Source organism: Centropristis striata, chromosome 13 (assembly GCF_030273125.1).
Source record: "Centropristis striata isolate RG_2023a ecotype Rhode Island chromosome 13, C.striata_1.0, whole genome shotgun sequence".
In the NCBI taxonomy this organism is placed as follows: Eukaryota; Metazoa; Chordata; class Actinopteri; order Perciformes; family Serranidae; genus Centropristis; species Centropristis striata.
In genome coordinates, this window is record NC_081529.1 from 37,802,381 (window position 1) to 37,819,662 (window position 17,282).

Consider the following 17,282-nt stretch of genomic DNA (forward strand, 5'->3'; position numbering starts at 1 on the left):
AAATAAATGAGTAATTCATTGATTTGTGTTTTAGTGGATAAAGGTCGCTATTATTGTTATTTATGGGAACAAAGACGTACTTTTCAAATAAATATTTTTTTCAGATTTGTAATTTTATGAGATAAATATATTTTCTTACCCTGCAGATAATCACCAATAAAACACCGTTTATATGTTTCTGGTAGGAATAACTGCAGTCAAACCTTTTTCTCATGTAATTACAGTTTTATATCCTTTGCATTGTGACTTTTTTTTCCTCTAAATCTTCAGACTTTATTCTTTCTTTCTTTCTTTTAGTGCAAACATGAAGGAGTGTAGGAAGCTCTAAAGGCAGGTGACTGATATTATCAGCAGGCTTTTCTTTCTTAAATAGATTACCATACTTTATCTACTCCGTCTATACAGATTTATTTCATTATAAATAATTATAGTCTGTAATTTGGGTTAGATATATAACATCTGTGTGAATTATTTACAGTGAAAAATCTAACATTTGTAATCGCAGTGGCACTCTTTGCCTTTAATAGTCTGTTCTGTGTTTGAGTGAGTATTAAATGAACCAATCATGTTTCTCTTTAAAGCTAAAGTAATATCCTCTAATCCAACAAGACAAGAGATCTCTTAGATAAGAGTCTAGAAAAATCCACCTTTAGCATCATTCTGGACTTTAACGTATTATTCTTTGTTCCACCTGTCAATCCTACGGAGCCCTGAGAGCAACGAGAGAAAACACACCAAAATACACAAAAAACAACAAACTGAGAAAACATCTTCATCAGTTTGACAACACAAGAGCAGCATTTAGAAAACAAAGACGTCAACACAACACAAGTGTTTCCAGAGGACACTTAAAAGTGACGCACACGTCTAGACACGCTTCATATTATCACGTTATTTCAAGATAATTATAATTTCACGTTATAACGATCGATAGCATGCTAACGTTAGCGGCCGATTAATAGCATGTTAATGTCAGCGGCCGATTAATAGTATGCTAACGTTAGCCGCCGATTAATAGCAAGTTGATGTTAGCGGCCGATTAATAGCATGCTAACGTTAGCGGCCGATTAATAGCATGCTAACGTTAGCGGCCGATTAATAGCATACTAATGTTAGCGGCCGATTAATAGCACAACGTTAGCGGCCGATTCATAGAATGCTAACATTAGCGGCTGATCAATAGCATGCTAACGTTAGCGGTCAATAAATAGCATGTTAACGTTAGCGGCCGATTAATAGCATGTTAACGTTAGCGGCCGATTAATAGTATGCTAACGTTTGCGGCCGATTAATAGCATGTTGATGTTAGCGGCCGATTAATAGCATGCTAACGTTAGCGGCCGATTAATAGCATACTAATGTTAGCGGCCGATTAATAGCACAACGTTAGCGGCCGATTCATAGAATGCTAACGTTAGCGGCTGATCAATAGCATGCTAACGTTAGCGGCCGATTCATAGAATGCTAACGTTAGCGGCTGATCAATAGCATGTTAACATTAGCGGCCGATTAATAGCATGCTAACGTTAGCGGCCGATTAATAGCATGTTAAAGTTAGCCGGCGATCAATCAAAAGATCTGCACAGATGATTTGATCGCCGGCTAATTAAGATCGTTATAGCGTTTTAACGTGAAATCTTGAAATAACGTGATAATATCACGTGTGTCCAGACGTGTGCGTCACTTTTAAGTGTCCTCTGGAAACACTTGTGTTGTGTTGTGGTGTTTGTTTTCTTGTGTTGTCAGATTGATGAAGATGTTTCCTCAGTTTGTTGTGTTTTCATGTGTTTTCTCTCGTTGCTCTCAGGGCCAATCAGAGATGAAATCATCTGTCAGGATGTTTTGAGTTCAGCTACAAAAAGAGTTTGACAACAAAACATTTTGATCCACCTACGAAATGAAACTGAGCTCAGTTTCTTATCAGTACATTATAATAATTCAGTTTAATGTTTGGGACCGGTTCAAACTGTGTTAATCCCGTTAAAGAGCGTCTGGGTGGACTGACTCCAGACGGAGACAAACCTGGAAGAGTTGGATTCATAACGTGATAACGCTCGTTTCTCTTTCTAACATCATGGAGGCTGCTACCAGTTAGAGGAGGCTCCTATCTGCCACTCTGCTCCTCCTCCTGGCCTTCAGGCTGCCTCTCCTCCTCCTCCACCTCCTCCTCCTCCTCCTCCAGCTGTGTGGAGGACTCCTGGATCTCCTGTGGTGTGGCAGCGTGTGACTCCTCCTCCTCAGGAGGAGGTGTAGAGCTGGGGGGGAGCAGGGCTCTGCTGGGGGAGGAGCTGCCCTCCTCAGCCTGGCCCACAGAGCTGCTTTCACTGAAGGACTCGGAGGCTCCGGAGCGCCTGAATAACCTTTGACCTGTCAGGAGAACCCACAGGAACGCCTCAGAACACCAGAACATCATCAACACGTTCAGGGTTTGTTGTCAAGCATTTCAGAAAGTGAAACTCGTGTATATAATATATAATATCGATATATTTTTAAATGAGATATGGAATTAGACCATGTCTCATATTTCGTTTTTTCTTTCTTTCTATATAAATGCTGCCTTTACTAGGTATGTATGTATGTATGTATATATATATATATATATATATATATATATATATATATATATACATACACTAGTTAACCTGGGTTTTATTTCTTTTGTTGTCCCTGCCTGTAGTTTTTTTGGAACATGTTGCTGACCAGTTTGAAAATGAGATATATTTTTCTTTGTACAGTTTTAAATTAGATTTATGTCAGAAAGCATTATCAGATGATCAAAAACTGATTAACTGTTAGAAGGCGTAACCACCTGTATGATCCTGGCAGTGATTATGTTAATGAGCTCATTAACTGTTAGAAGGTGTAACCACCTGTATGATCCTGGCAGTGATTATGTTAATGAGCTCATTAACTGTTAGAAGGCGTAACCACCTGTATGATCCTGGCAGTGATTATGTTAATGAGCTCATTAACTGTTAGAAGGTGTAACCACCTGTATGATCCTGGCAGTGATTATGTTAATGAGCTCATTAACTGTTAGAAGGCGTAACCACCTGTATGATCCTGGCAGTGATTATGTTAATGAGCTCATTAACTGTTAGAAGGCGTAGCCACCTGTATGATCCTGGCAGTGGTTATGTTAATGAGCTCATTAACTGTTAGAAGGTGTAACCACCTGTATGATCCTGGCAGTGATTATGTTAATGAGCTCATTAACTGTTAGAAGGCGTAACCACCTGTATGATCCTGGCAGTGATTATGTTAATGAGCTCATTAACTGTTAGAAGGCGTAGCCACCTGTATGATCCTGGCAGTGGTTATGTTAATGAGCTCATTAACTGTTAGAAGGTGTAACCACCTGTATGATCCTGGCAGTGATTATGTTAATGAGCTCATTAACTGTTAGAAGGTGTAACCACCTGTATGATCCTGGCAGTGATTATGTTAATGAGCTCATTAACTGTTAGAAGGTGTAACCACCTGTATGATCCTGGCAGTGATTATGTTAATGAGCTCATTAACTGTTAGAAGGCGTAACCACCTGTATGATCCTGGCAGTGATTATGTTAATGAGCTCATTAACTGTTAGAAGGCGTAACCACCTGTATGATCCTGGCAGTGATTATGTTAATGAGCTCATTAACTGTTAGAAGGCGTAACCACCTGTATGATCCTGGCAGTGATTATGTTAATGAGCTCATTAACTGTTAGAAGGCGTAACCACCTGTATGATCCTGGCAGTGATTATGTTAATGAGCTCATTAACTGTTAGAAGGCGTAACCACCTGTATGATCCTGGCAGTGATTATGTTAATGAGCTCATTAACTGTTAGAAGGCGTAACCACCTGTATGATCCTGGCAGTGATTATGTTAATGAGCTCATTAACTGTTAGAAGGCGTAACCACCTGTATGATCCTGGCAGTGATTATGTTAATGAGCTCATTAACTGTTAGAAGGCGTAACCACCTGTATGATCCTGGCAGTGATTATGTTAATGAGCTCATTAACTGTTAGAAGGCGTAACCACCTGTATGATCCTGGCAGTGATTATGTTAATGAGCTCATTAACTGTTAGAAGGCGTAACCACCTGTATGATCCTGGCAGTGATTATGTTAATGAGCTCATTAACTGTTAGAAGGTGTAACCACCTGTATGATCCTGGCAGTGATTATGTTAATGAGCTCATTAACTGTTAGAAGGCGTAACCACCTGTATGATCCTGGCAGTGATTATGTTAATGAGCTCATTAACTGTTAGAAGGTGTAACCACCTGTATGATCCTGGCAGTGATTATGTTAATGAGCGTGTTAGCTGAGTGCTAACGTTAGCGTGCTAGCTCACCTTGTCTCTTTGAGGAGGAGGGGGTTTCCTGCAGGTTGTGTCTGGCTGACTGGGCCTTGGTGGAGTAGGTGGTCTCTGTGGAGTCCAGGGAACCTGCTCACACACCATCAACACCAGTATTACCTCACACACCATCAACACCAGTATTACCTCACACACCATCAACACCAGTATTACCTCACACACCATCAACACCAGTATTACCTCACACACCATCAACACCAGTATTACCTCACACACCATCAACACCAGTATTACCTCACACATACACTCATTCTTTATTTTACACAGGTAAACTAAACAGGAAAACAGAACGCATCAAATTCAGACATCAGAGTTTATATTTACAAAAACAGGTTTATGAGTTGGAACATAAATGTTTCCAATGGAATAAATGTCATTCAGATCCTTTATTTACTGCAGTAAAAGTACTAATACACACTGTGAAATGACTCCACTAAAAAGTACAAGTACTAAAGTATCAGCATCAAAATGTACTTAAAGTACCAAAAGTAAAAATACTTGTTATGCAGAATGTTTTATATATTCTAAATGTATATACATTTTTTGGTAATTTTGTGTCTTTTTTAAATGTTGCTTTGTTGGTAATTGCAAATCTTTTTTTTTTTTTTTTTTTTACAAATTGTCATTTTTTGTGTCTTTTTTGGTCATTTTAATTATCTTTTTTAATTTTGTTTCTTTTCTTTTTTTAATTGTGTTTTTTTTTAACGCATTTTTCGGTACTTTTATGGCTTTTTTAAGGTAATTTTGTTTTGGTTTCTTGGTGATTTTACCTCGTCTTTGGTCATTTTTGGTAATTTTGAACCTTTTTTTTGCAATTTCTTTTGTCGTTTTTGGTCATTTTATGTCAAACGTGCTGACTTGAAATCATGTTTTTTATGTTAATCTCGACTTGAAAAGAAACTAAAGTCCTGCATTCAAAACTTCTTACTGAAGTAAAAGTACAAAAGTATCAGCATCAAAATGTACTTAAAGTATCAAAAGTAAAAGTACTCGTGATGCAGAATGGTGAAAAAAAGATGCACAATCCACATATAAAAGGTCTATTTCCATTCCAGCAAAAAAATAAAAATGACGATATAAACCACCACATCAGTTATCAATGAACTTCCTCTCTAGAATCAGTATCAGCATCATATCTGTCGGGATCTAATAACTATTACTATAGTTATGATAATTTAGTGTACCTGCAGCCAGGTTGAAGGTTTGTCCCTTTATGGTGCTTTGAAACGGAGAAAACCAGTTTAACACGGAGCCGACCACAGGAAGCTGCCTCAGCATCCCCTACACACACACACACACACACACACACACACACACACACACACACACACACAACAAAACATTTAGTAAAACACACATAATTTAATGCCCAACATAGAACAGAATAGCCTTTATTGTCATTGTATATAATACAGATAAATCAGAGTTCAACTCCTGTTGGTGCATAAAACAATTAACAACAAAACAAAAACAACTTAAGGACAATAAAGGTATAAAATATCACAAACAAGAATAAATAACTGAAATGGTATGAAAATATTGGAATATAGAATAAATAAGGGCTGGTCATTATGGCCCTAAAAGATTATCATGATACAAAATACTGAAAATTATATGGAAAATATGATTTTTTTTAGTCTGTATAAATAAATAAAAAACGTTCTACAAAATATAAATCAATCATAAATCTAAACGTAGTGGAAAGTGCAAATCTCAACAGTTGCCAAATACAAAAAAATTACTCTAGACTCTTGTGTGTAGCAAATAATAAAAATGACCATCGAGGGGGTCTGGGGGCCATTTTTTTTTTCATAAGAGCTCAAATTTGGAGCCTCTCACACATTGTAATGCCACTATTCCATCATATACACTGATATTATTATTGCATATTTAATTAAATATTGTAAAGGAGAATAAAGGTTCTTGCATTTTTTATTTAAGTCTTCTTGTAAATTCTGTGGTGGATTCTGTTAACACACTGCGCTCTTATTTTGAAAGCTGCATTGTTTAGCGACAGGAAGTGATAGTAGCTTTTTGTAATTAACACAACTTAAATTGTTAGCTAACGTTAGCTCATGGCTAACACACACACACACACAGACAGACAAACACACACAGACAGACACACACACACACACACACACACACACACACACACAGACACACACACACACACACACACACACACACACACACACACACAGAGACACACACACAGACACACACGCACACACACACACACACACACACACACACACACACAGACACACACACAGACACACAAACACAGACACAGACACAGACACACACACACTAACACACACAGACACACACACACACTAACACACACAGACACACACACACACACACACACACACACACACAGACTCACACACAGACACACACACACACACAGACACACACACACACACACAGACACACACACACACACAGACACACACACACACACACACAGACACACACACACACAGACACAGACACACACACACACACACACACAGGCACACACACACACAGGCACACACAGACACACACACACACACAGACAGACACACACAGACACACAGACACACACACACACACACACAGGCACACACACACAGACACACACACACACACACACAGACACACACAGACACACACACACACACACACACACACACACACACACACAGACACACACACACAGACAGACACACACAGACACACACAGTGCTAGCGTACCTCCTCCATGAGTTTCTCCTCGGTGGCCTTCTGCAGCTGCAGCTCTGCCTCCAGGATTCCTTTCCTCACCACCTCCGTCATGTTCTCCAGCAGCTACACAACAAACAGTCAACAACTTACAAACAGACACAATAATCATTCACATAGACATTTTACATCACTAGAACCATCCTGTAACAGCCACAGCTGACTGGCTCTTATACTTTAAAAGCCCTGGCTTCATTTCTTCAGTTTGTCTCTCAGAAACGTGTCCTGGTATTTCAAATCGTCCTCCTCTGTTCTATCGGTCTCCTTCCATGTCGCCTGATGAAGATGAGCTTATAAAAAGACAATGATAATGTTTTTTCCAAGCTCTGCTGACATCCAGGATAGAAAGTGTGCAGGGAGAGCTGTGGTTGTACTGTGGTTGTAAGTATTTAATCTTTGATAAACTATAAAACACAACAGAGCAGCAGTTACCCTCCCGCTCTCCTCGATGTCTCTCCCCAGAGCAGCGACTGTATTCACCAGCTCCGACACGTCAACGTCCTCCGTCACCATGCCGACGAAGATACAGTTCTCCTCTGTCCCGAACTCTGGACCTGAGGAAGACGAGGAGAATAAATAAGACCAGGACTGAGTGACATTTTAACTGGTCTCCACTAGGGCGGGGCAATATATACCGATAAAAAAAAGATATATCCATATATTATTAAATGTGATATGGAATTAGACCATATCACAGATATCGATATAGTGCATTTTTCCCCTTTCTTTCTATATAAATACTGCCCTTACTAGACTTCTGCTTTTTTTAAATTTTTGACTTTTTTTCATTTTGACTTTTTTTCTCTCATTTTGACTTTTTTTCTCATTTTGACTTTTTTCTCATTTTGACTTTTTTCTTATTTTGACTTTTTCTTTCATTTTGACTTTTTTTCTCATTTTGACTATTTTTTTCATTTTGACTTTTTTCGTGACATTGGCTTTTTTTTCATTTTGAATTAATTTCTCATTTTGACTTTTTTTCTCATTTTGACTTTTTTTCCTCATTTTGACTTTTTTTCCTCATTTTGACTTTTTTTCGTGACATCGGCTTTTTTTCTCATTTTGACTTTTTTTCTCATTTTGACTTTTTTCTCATTTTGACTTTTTTCCATTTTGACTTTTTTCCTCATTTTGACTTTTTTTCTCATTTTGACTTTTTTTTCTCATTTTGAATTTATTCATGACCTCGAATTTTTTCTCATTTGACGTTATTTTGACTTTTTTTCATGATTCCGACTTATGTTTTTTCATTTTGACTATTTTTTTCATTTTGACTTTTTTCTCATTTTGACTTTTTTTCGTGACTTCGACTTTTTTTCTCATTTGACGTTATTTTGACATTTTTCTTCTCATTTTCACCTTTTTCCTGTTACTTTCTTGTTATCTTTTTTCTCGTAATTTCAACTACTTTCTTGTAATTTTCAACTTTACTCTCCTCAGTTTTACTTTTTTCTTCTCATTTTGACTTTATTCTTGTGACTTTGACTTTTTTCTCGTTATCTCACACAGACAAACAGACACACACACACACACACACACACACACACACACACACACACACACCTGGTTTATTATCCGACATGATTTCGTCTTTTCCATTTTGAAAAAAGTTCAAATTGTAATCTAATAATGTCTGGGAGAGAGTCAAGCACACTCACAATTTATTTAGACATTTTCTAGTGTTTGTTATTCTTTTCTCATATAAATATATTAATTTCAGTAAAAATATTTTTATTTCATAGGCTATTTTTATTTAAGATATTTTTTTATTTAAATGTGCACTTTATGGAGCTTTGATTTTAAAAAAGGTTCTCCTGTTGTTCTACAGTATTTATGTTCACTTAAATAAACGGTTCCAATAAAACTCCTTTGACATGTCAGATTTGACTTTGATTGAACATTTGCTCTCACTTTGAGATAAAAATATCTGGATATATATCTGGGTATATATCTGGGTATATATCTGGATATATAGATATCCAGCTCTGGTCTCAGCTCAGAGGAAGAACTAACCAGTGGAGAAAATGATGTCAGTGTCCAGCTCTTGGAGTTTCTTCAGCAGCTCAGTGTTGATTTTCTCCAGCTCCAGTTTCCTCCTGCTCTCATCCATCCCTTCAGCCTGGGGCTCGTACCTGATCAATAACATCAATACATCAACATCATCAACATTAACAATATCAACAACATCAACAACATCAACAACATCAACAACATCAACAACATTAACAACATTAACAACATCAACAACATTAACAACATCAACAACATCACACCATTAACAACATTAACAACATCAACAACATCAACAACATTAACAACATTAACATCAACAACATTAACAATATCAACAACATCAACAACATCAACAACATCAACAATATCAACAACATCAACAACATCAACAACATTAACAACATCAACAACATTCACAACATTAACAACATTCACAACATCAACAACATTCACACCATTAACAACATTAACAACATCAACAACATTAACAACATTAATATCAACAACATCAACAACATTCACAACATCAACAACATCAACAACATTCACAACATCAACAACATCAACAACATCAACAACACCAACAACATTCAGGACATTAACAACATCAACACCATTAACAACATCAACAACATCAACAACATCAACAACATCAACACCATTAACAACATCAACAACATCAACAACATCAACAACATCAACACCATTAACAACATCAACAACATCAACAACATCAACAACACCAACAACATTCAGGACATTAACAACATCAACACCATTAACAACATCAACAACATTAACAACATCAACAACATCAACAACATCAACAACATCAACAACATCAACAACATTAACATCAACAACATCAACAACATCAACAACATTAACAACATTCACAACATTCGCAACATCAACAACATCAACAACATCAACAGCATCAACAACATCAACAACATTAACAACATCAACAACATCAACAACATCAACAACATTCACACCATTAACAACATCAACAGCATCAACACCATTAACAACATCAACAACATTCACGACATCAACAACATCAACAACATTAACATCAACATCAACAACATCAACAACATCAACAACATTCACGACATCAACAACATCAACAACATTAACATCAACATCAACAACATCAACAACATTAACAACATTCACAACATCAACAACATCAACAACATCAACAGCATCAACAACATTAACAACATCAACAACATCAACAACATCAACAACATTCACACCATTAACAACATCAACAGCATCAACACCATTAACAACATCAACAACATTCACGACATCAACAACATCAACAACATTAACATCAACATCAACAACATCAACAACATCAACAACATTCACGACATCAACAACATCAACAACATCAACAACATCAACATCAACAACATCAACATCAACAACATTCACGACATCAACAACATCAACAACATTAACATCAACATCAACAACATCAACAACATTCACAACATCAACAACATTAACAACATCAACAACATTCACACCATTAACAACATCAACAGCATCAACACCATTAACAACATCAACAACATTCACGACATCAACAACATCAACAACATCAACAACATTAACATCAACAACATCAACAACATCAACAACATCAACACCATTAACAACATCAACAACATTCACGACATCAACAACATCAACAACATTAACATCAACAACATCAACAACATCAACACCATTAACAACATCAACAACATTCACGACATCAACAACATCAACAACATTAACATCAACAACATCAACAACATCAACACCATTAACAACATCAACAACATTCACGACATCAACAACATCAACAACATTAACATCAACATCAACAACATCAACACCATTAACAACATCAACAACATTCACGACATCAACAACATCAACAACATTAACATCAACAACATCAACAACATCAACACCATTAACAACATCAACAACATTCACGACATCAACAACATCAACAACATTAACATCAACAACATCAACAACATCAACACCATTAACAACATCAACAACATTCACGACATCAACAACATCAACAACATTAACATCAACAACATCAACAACATCAACACCATTAACAACATCAACAACATTCACGACATCAACAACATCAACAACATCAACAACATCAACAACATCAACAACATTAACAACATCAACAACATCAACAACATTAACAACATCATCAACATCAACACCATCCAGGCCTCTAACAGCTACCTCAGCGCCCCGAGGCCGGGCCAGCTCAGCTGCTCCAGGTAGCGGAGGGCTGGGGCGCGTCGGTGCGTCTCCTCTCTGAACTCTGCTCTCAGGCTGATGGTGGAGCTCATCACAGGCAGCAGCTCTGATAACTTCTCCACCAGCTGGTCCACGTCCTCCTGCTGCGTCCCCACAACTACACCAGACGGGACAGAGTCAGGACCGGGACTGTTGGCACTGATAAACAGGTCTAAACCAGGTAAAACACCACATCTGAGGCTGCACGGACAGATAATTTACCTTGACAAGATTTATTAAATTAAGATTATTAAATCTAGAAATAAGCATGTTGAACACTTAAAATAATAAATTAACTCTTTAAACCAGATAAAGTAAAGCTGCCAGCAGCGATGAACTGGCCCGAGCAGAGTGACCTGATGATTATTTGGTTCTTACCAAGATAAAAAAACTTTTTGTGTCTTTTTTTGGTCATTTTACGTCTTTTGTTTTTTTCCTTTTTGGGTGTTTTTTTGTCTTTTTACATCTTTTGTTTCTTTTTTGGTCATTTTGTGTCTTTGTGTGTCTTTTTGTGTCTTTTTGTGTCTTTTTTTGGTCACAAAATGACCAAAAAAGACAAAAATGTACAAACCAGATAAAGTAAAGCTGCCAGCAGTGATGAACTGGCCCGAGCAGAGTGACCTGATGATTATTTGGTTCTACCAAGATAAAAAAACACTTTGTGTCTTTTTTTTGTGTTTTTACATCTTTTGTCTTTTTTTGTGTTTTTTTTTTTTTTTGTCTTTTATGTCTTTTTTGGTCATTTTACGTCTTTTTTGTGTCTTTTTACATCTTCTTTTGGTCACAAAACGACCATTTGTTTCTTACCAAGATTTAAAAAAAAAAACTTATTTTAAGTGTTCAACCTGCTTATTTCTAGATTTAATAATCTTAATTTAATAAATCTTGTCCAGGTAAATGATCTGTCCATGCAGCCTCAGATCTACTGTTTGACCTGGTTTGACCTTTTTACAGTGTATGATGATGTCTTCATCCTTGCTGGCAGTATTTCATATATCAGAGACATGGAGCAGGATGGTTGCTGGTGTTACCTGCAGCAGTGAGGAGAGGACTGAAGCGGACACATGTCCCCTCGTCCTCCAGCTCCACCACGTCCACTCCACTGGTGGGAACCATCAGGACCAGCGTCTCTCCCAGCTACACCACAGACAGTTACACTCATCAGCCATAGGGAGTTAACAGTCGAGTGGTGGGAACACTCCACAAAGCTTCTGGTGCTGCTTTTAACCTCTATCTGACTTTAAAACATGTTGTCATAGCACACAATAGTCCCATCAAATGACAACATGTTGTGTTGAAACTGAACTCAGCTCTGGCCCTGTTCTACAGCTGCATCTCAAAACATTATTAAGAAAGTGAAACTTGTACATTATATAGATTCATTACACATACATACAGTCCAGTAAAAATACAGATTGAAAGCGTTCTTACTGCTTTCTCTCATCAGAGTTATTTTCATATTGTAAATCTATCCTTTCTCCTCCCCTTATCCGGGGCCGGGTCGCGGGGGCAGCAGGATAAGCAGGGTATTCCAGACGTCCCTCCTATAATAATAGAGAGATATAATCCCTCCACCGTGTTCTGGGTCTTCCCCGGGGCCTCCTACCAGCTGGACCTGGACCTCCTCTAACGGGAGGCGCAGGGAGGATCCTTACCAGACGCCCAAACCTCCTCAGCTGGCTCCTTTAGAGGAGAAGGAGCAGCGGCTCTACTCCGAGCTCCCTCCGGATGTCTGAGCTCCTCCCCCTATCTGTTTTTTTAGGTAATTTTGTGTCTTTTTTGGCGATTTTGTGTCTTTTTTCACAATTTTGTATCTTTTTTTGGGGCGATTTTGTGTCTTTTTTGGGTAATTTGTGTCTTTTTACAATTTGTGTCCTTTTTTTAGGCAATTTTTGGGTTATTTTGTGTCTTTTTTTGGTGATTTTGTGAAGGAGCAGCAGCTCTACTCCGAGCTCCCTCTGGATGTCTGAGCTCCTCCCCCTGTCGTTTTTTGGGGTAATTTTGTGTCTTTTTTTCACAATTTTGTATCTTTTTTGGGTAATTTGTGTCTTTTTAAAATTTGTGTCCTTTTTTTAGGCAATTTCTGGGTTATTTGTTGTGTCTTTTTTTGGTGATTTTGTGAAGGAGCAGCGGCTCTACTCCGAGCTCCCTCCAGATGTCTGAGCTCCTCCCCCTATCTGTTTTTTTAAGGTAATTTTTTGTCTTTTTTGGCGATTTTGTGTCTTTTTTCACAATTTTGTATCTTTTTTTGGGGCGATTTTGTGTCTTTTTTGGGTAATTTGTGTCTTTTTACAATTTGTGTCCTTTTTTTAGGCAATTTTTGGGTTATTTTGTGTCTTTTTTTGGTGATTTTGTGAAGGAGCAGCAGCTCTACTCCGAGCTCCCTCTGGATGTCTGAGCTCCTCCCCCTATCGTTTTTTGGGGTAATTTTGTGTCTTTTTTTCACAATTTTGTATCTTTTTTGGGTAATTTGTGTCTTTTTAAAATTTGTGTCCTTTTTTTAGGCAATTTCTGGGTTATTTGTTGTGTCTTTTTTTGGTGATTTTGTGAAGGAGCAGCGGCTCTACTCCGAGCTCCCTCCAGATGTCTGAGCTCCTCCCCCTATCTGTTTTTTTAAGGTAATTTTTTGTCTTTTTTGGCGATTTTGTGTCTTTTTTCACAATTTTGTATCTTTTTTTGGGGCGATTTTGTGTATTTTTTGGGTAATTTGTGTCTTTTTACAATTTGTGTCCTTTTTTTCGGCAATTTTTGGGTGATTTTTTTGTGTCTTTTTTTGGTGATTTTGTGAAGGAGCAGCAGCTCTACTCCGAGCTCCCTCTGGATGTCTGAGCTCCTCCCCCTATCTCTAAGGCTGAGCCCAGCCACCCTACGGAGGAAGCTCATTTCTTGTATCCGTGATCTCGTTCTCTGGTCACCACCCAAAGCTCATGACCAAAGCTGAGGGTTGGAGCGTAGATGGAGCGGTAGATCCAGAGCTTTGCCTTCATGTACATAAATTAAATTTCACATGTTGGTTGTTAAATAAGTCTAAATCATTTATAGCTCCACTGGTGGTGGAGATCTTATTCTAAATGACCATAAAGAGCTGGGTTGAAGAAGTGTCAGATCAGGGATATCCAGTCTCTTTAACCAACTGGTTTTATTGGCTCCTGGAGGAGCACTCACCCATCTGTTGAAGGCGTCCAGCACCTCCTTCTCTCCAGCACAGAAACCTTCCACGGAGCCTCCACTGGAAGCTGCACACACCAACAACAAGGAACAGATAATATCATTCATTTAGTGTATAGTGAAGAAATACATCATTTTTCCTGGTATTATTTCAATAATCAATAAACTTTACAGATTTTTCATGCTAACCGTCTGGAGTCCATTAAAGCTCCGCAGCTCTTTGACTTCTTCATGACGTAGAAACATAGAAACATCAGCAGCTGCTTCCTGCTGCAGCTCTACTCAGCTCTACTTTTGTGATTCTTGTCCATTTTTGTGTGTGTTTTAAGTGTTTTTGTAAAAAAAAAAAAGGGGTTTCATGTGTGTTTTTGTAATTTTGTGTGTGTTTTGTGTGTTTTTTGTGGAAAAAATGTGTTTTTATGTGTGTTTTTGTAATTTTGTGTGTGTTCTAAGTGTGTCTTTATGTGTTTTTTGTTTTAAAAAAATGTTTTAAGTGTTTTTTGTTTAAAAAAAAGTGTTTTTATGTGTGTTTTTGTAATTTTGTGTGTGTTCTAAATGTGTCTTTATGTGTTTTTTGTTTTAAAAAAATGTTTTAAGTGTGTTTTTGTTTAAAAAAAAGTGTTTTTATGTGTGTTTTTGTAATTTTGTGTGTGTTCTAAGTGTGTCTTTATGTGTTTTTTGTTTTAAAAAAATGTTTTAAGTGTGTTTTTTGTTTAAAAAAAAGTGTTTTTATGTGTGTTTTTGTAATTTTGTGTGTGTTCTAAATGTGTCTTTATGTGTTTTTTGTTTTAAAAACATGTTTTAAGTGTGTTTTTTGTTTAAAAAAAAGTGTTTTTATGTGTGTTTTTGTAATTTTGTGTGTGTTCTAAGTGTGTCTTTATGTGTTTTTTGTTTTAAAAAAATGTTTTAAGTGTGTTTTTTGTTAAAAAAAAGTGTTTTTATGTGTGTTTTTGTAATTTTGTGTGTGTTCTAAATGTGTCGTTATGTGTTTTTTGTTTTAAAAAAAATGTTTTAAGTGTGTTTTTTGTTTAAAAAAAGTGTTTTTATGTGTGTTTTTGTAATTTTGTGTGTTCTAAGTGTGTCTTTATGTGTTTTTTGTTTTAAAAAAATGTTTTAAGTGCGTTTTTTGTTTAAAAAAAAGTGTTTTTATGTGTGTTTTTGTAATTTTGTGTGTGTTCTAAGTGTGTCTTTATGTGTTTTTTGTTTTAAAAAAATGTTTTAAGTGTGTTTTTTGTTTAAAAAAAAGTGTTTTTATGTGTGTTTTTGTAATTTTGTGTGTGTGTTTTGTGTGTTTATATTGTGTTTTTGTGTGTTGAAAATGTCGATCCAGTAAGTCAAAAGTAAAACAATAATAATCAGGTGAAAACAATGACACCAACACGTCACTAAGTGTTTTATACAGAATGAAAAGGAGTCAAAAACCGTCAAAATAGCCCCAAACTCCAAAGGGTTAAGGCTTTAACACACTAACTTCACTACAGACATAGTTTATAACTGTCAAAGACGCTTAATAAAGCAGTTTGTGACTCTTACCAGAACTGGTTTCCTGGGAGAACTTGAAGAGAACCACAGGAGAGCTGAGTTCATCCTCCACCTGTTGGACACACAACCACACACATCAACCAGCTGACACTCACATTATCATCATTATTATTATTATTATCATAGTTTACAGGTGAGCTGCTGCATGACATGCAGAACCTTGTTTGTTGTCAGCTGCTGCTTGTGTCCATGCGTCTAACGTCTGGAGTCATAGAAATGTTTCCTTTGGTCTTTATAGACTGAATGAGGAGAAACCTTCAGAAAATCAGCTGGAGGCTTTAAAAGTCTTTTCTTGGTTCGTCCTCTAGTATTTGTTTGTGCTGAATCCATTTCTGCCGGATGTGAAGCTGTAGAAGTTACGGTTTAGTCATAATTATTGATTAATTAGCATAATGATTGATGAATCGCCCAATATTAGAAATGTCTATAATGTCCCAATGTGTGAATATATAATAAATGGTTGTTTGGTGTCATTGTAAAGGAGCATCCATGGCTTTCATTTAAGACCAAAGTTGGATCTTTCTGAGGTCACATGACCTCTTTAAACCAGAAATGACACACATTTTACCAGAGTTTTCTCCTAAACTCTCTAGTTGATGTGATCCTGGAGGATCAAGAGACATCAGGGACCAAAAACCAACAACTGCAACACTTCATAGACTCTGTCAGCGCAGGAGAAGAATAATATACCAAACTCTTCTCTGTGAGAGGTTATTGTGAGCCTTCAATTAGAAGTCAGCGGCTCAGGACAGCTCTAGGTGTGTTTTTGTGTGTGTTTTTGTGTGTGTTTTTTGTAATTTTTTGTTTGTTTTTGTGTGTTTTTTATGTGTTTTTTGTAATTTTTTGTTTGTTTTTGTGTTTTTACATGTGTTTTTGTGTGTTTTTTGTGTTTTTCTCATTTTTTGTTTGTTTTTGTGTGTTTTGTGCGTGTTTTATGTGTGTTTTATGTGTGTTTTTACGTGTGTTTTTTGTGTGTTTTGTGTGTTCTTGTGTGTGCTTTTGTGTGTTTTTCTCATTTTGTGTGTGTTTTTCTGTGTTTTTCGTCATTTTTTTGTTTGTTTTTGTGTGTTTTTATGTGTGTT

General features: G+C 36.8%; 1 protein-coding gene across 1 annotated transcript in view; it reads right to left on the minus strand.

Annotated features, from left to right (window-relative positions):
• Positions 1-1,727: 1,727 nt before the first annotated feature.
• Positions 1,728-17,282, minus strand: part of pdxdc1 (pyridoxal-dependent decarboxylase domain containing 1) — a 48,351-nt gene continuing 32,796 nt past the window's right edge. Inside the window, exons 14-23 of the mRNA XM_059347968.1 lie at positions 16,192-16,252; positions 14,656-14,726; positions 12,522-12,627; positions 11,434-11,608; positions 9,154-9,272; positions 7,573-7,694; positions 7,114-7,206; positions 5,553-5,649; positions 4,345-4,437; positions 1,728-2,367 (exon numbers count right to left, since the gene is read on the minus strand). Of these exons, the coding sequence (XP_059203951.1) occupies positions 2,105-2,367; positions 4,345-4,437; positions 5,553-5,649; positions 7,114-7,206; positions 7,573-7,694; positions 9,154-9,272; positions 11,434-11,608; positions 12,522-12,627; positions 14,656-14,726; positions 16,192-16,252 (1,200 nt within the window). The 3' untranslated portion in view covers positions 1,728-2,104. The remainder of the gene's footprint in view (positions 2,368-4,344; positions 4,438-5,552; positions 5,650-7,113; positions 7,207-7,572; positions 7,695-9,153; positions 9,273-11,433; positions 11,609-12,521; positions 12,628-14,655; positions 14,727-16,191; positions 16,253-17,282) is intronic.